Genomic DNA, 2,400 nt, shown 5'->3' with positions numbered 1-2,400 from the left:
TATGGCAAATCGTGATTGTAATACGCCAAACGCTCTTTCTACATCTTTCCTAGCTGATTCTTGTTTTTTTGCAAATTGCTGATGTTTTTGACTTTGGGGCAATGGGATGGATTTCACAAACGTAGCCCAGTTAGGGTAGATTCCATCTGCAAGGTAGTATCCTAAACTATAGTTGTTACCATTAACAAAGAAATTTACCTCTGGTGTTTTCCCTTCTTAGACCTCGTGGAAGATGGGAGATCGATCTAACACATTGATATCATTTAATGTGCCTGGAAGCCCAAAAAAAAAGCATGCCATATCCACAAATCTTGTGAAGCAACTGCTTCTAACATAATAGTTGGAGTTTTATGGTCCCCTCTAGCATATTGTCCGTGCCATGCCACCGGACAATTTTTCCACTCCCAATGCATACAATCAATACTGCCTAACATACCTGGAAAACCGTGTTGGTACCCAATATAAAGTAATCGTTGAAGGTCAGCGACATTTGGTCTTCGTAAATACTCGTCCCCAAACACTGCAATAATAGCTCGTACAAACTTCTTAACACATTTTATTGTTGTAGTTTCATCAATTCGTAAATATTCATCAACGGCATCTGCAGCTACACCATATGCTAACATTCGTATCGCAGCAGTACACTTCTGAAGAGATGATAATTTTGATCTACCGGTACAATCGATACCACTTTCAAAGTATCGATCGTGATTCTTCACACCTTCAACTATGCGAAGAAATAATGGTCTCCGCATCCGAAATCTACGTYGAAATATATCATCATTGTATGTCGGATTCTCAGAAAAGTAGTCTTCGTACAGACGTCGATCTCCATCTTCATGCTTTCTTTCTATATTTCTTCTTTTCTTCTTTTTACGTTTTGACGTAGAAGTTGCATCTGCTATTTGTTGTTTTTGTAAGGCAACATAGTGGGTAGTGAGTTTGGAGGAAGAATCATCAAGAAGCCATTCAACAATTTTTTCTGATGTTGAAGACGAAGAAGATGAAGAATACTCACTCTCATACTCAGACATTTTAAAAAACTAAAGTGTTATGGTTAATAAGGTCACGTATAATTGTATTTATATCAAATTCTTAGCGACTATTGTTCACCCGTGACTTCGGCTACTGTTCACCCCGTGACTTCGGCTACTGTTCACCCGTGACTTCGGCTACTGTTCACCCGTGACTTCGGCTACTGTTCACCCCTTGACTTCGGTTACCATTACCCTTATATATAGTGTGGGCTCGGTGTTTCAAAATACACCTTCATATTCACTCTCATAATCTTCAATATCTCTGCATTTTCTACTTCTAATGGATCCATCAAAGCCCCAGTTCAACCCATTTTTCAATTTTTCCCAACCTTTATCCCATAATCCAAATGATGATGCACAAAACATAAATCCTCCTACTCCAATGTATCCTAATCCTAACTTTCCTATGATGAACCCTAACAATTTTCAAATGCCGATGTACCAAAATCCTAACTATCCACTAAATTTTCAAATGCCATTTTACCCAAATCCTACTACTCCTCCTTCTCAATTTCCAGAATTTTCTTCACAATCAAATCTCGTGCCGGAGCAAGCAAGCGGTTCTAAAAATGAAAAMAACCGATGGACAACCAAAGATGACATATTGTTGTGTAGTGCTTGGCTCAACATAGGCAAAGATGYAACAGTTGGTACTGGTCAAAGTAGGATAAATTTTTGGCAGCGTATACTTGAATATTACGATGTGAATCGTGACACGATTTCTCAAACTAGTAGGAATCGTCAAGCACTTCAAAATCGTTGGAGTCGAATAAATCATGTCGTTTCAAAGTTTGTTGGCTGTTATGAACAGATCCTACACCGACGTGAAAGTGGGCTGAATGAAGAAGACAAAAAAAAAACAGGGCTTTAGAGTTATATAGCTCGTTAGAAGGTGGAAAATTCAACTTCTTGCATGCTTGGGTTGAATTGCGTGATCAAGAAAAATGGATCRGTCAACGAGAAAGACCTCTGGAGGTTGTTGATCTAGTAGAAGATAGGGGGTCAAAGAGGACAAAAAATGATAGCTCGGGCCAATATACCTCATCATCCTCAAATACAAACACGTCGACCCCCGAGCTAACGTCGACTGCTCGTCCAATGGGAAGGAAAGCTTCAAAGGATAAAGGTAAACAAAAATCTATATCAACTAACTCTATCGACCGTATCGAAGAGGCGATGAAAGAACAATTCAATCTTGATACTGAAAAAATAGAAGCAATGAACAAATATACGGAAGCTATAAAAGAACGAGAGAGAAAGAAAGAGGAACGAGAGAGAAAGAAAGAGGAACGAGAGAGAAAGAAAGAAGAACGGGAGAAGATGAAAGATCAACTTAAAAAAGAAGAATTGGCAATCAGATTGA

The 2,400-nt window shown here is 38.8% G+C and overlaps 1 protein-coding gene and 1 pseudogene across 1 annotated transcript; one reads left to right on the top strand and one right to left on the bottom strand.

Moving 5' to 3' along the window:
- Nucleotides 1-6: 6 nt before the first annotated feature.
- LOC112504097 lies at nt 7-1,034 on the bottom strand (annotated as a pseudogene).
- Nucleotides 1,035-1,317: 283 nt separating this feature from the next.
- On the top strand, nt 1,318-1,908 carry LOC112504095 (glutathione S-transferase T3-like). The gene has a single exon (XM_025108059.1). It carries the CDS (start codon nt 1,318-1,320, stop codon nt 1,906-1,908), a length of 591 nt encoding a protein of 196 aa, XP_024963827.1.
- Nucleotides 1,909-2,400: the final 492 nt, after the last annotated feature.

This window comes from Cynara cardunculus, unplaced genomic scaffold (assembly GCF_001531365.2).
Source record: "Cynara cardunculus var. scolymus isolate 2C unplaced genomic scaffold, CcrdV1 Un_Scaffold_4607, whole genome shotgun sequence".
NCBI classification, from domain to species: domain Eukaryota; kingdom Viridiplantae; phylum Streptophyta; class Magnoliopsida; order Asterales; family Asteraceae; genus Cynara; species Cynara cardunculus.
This window is presented reverse-complemented; position numbering and strand designations above follow the sequence as displayed.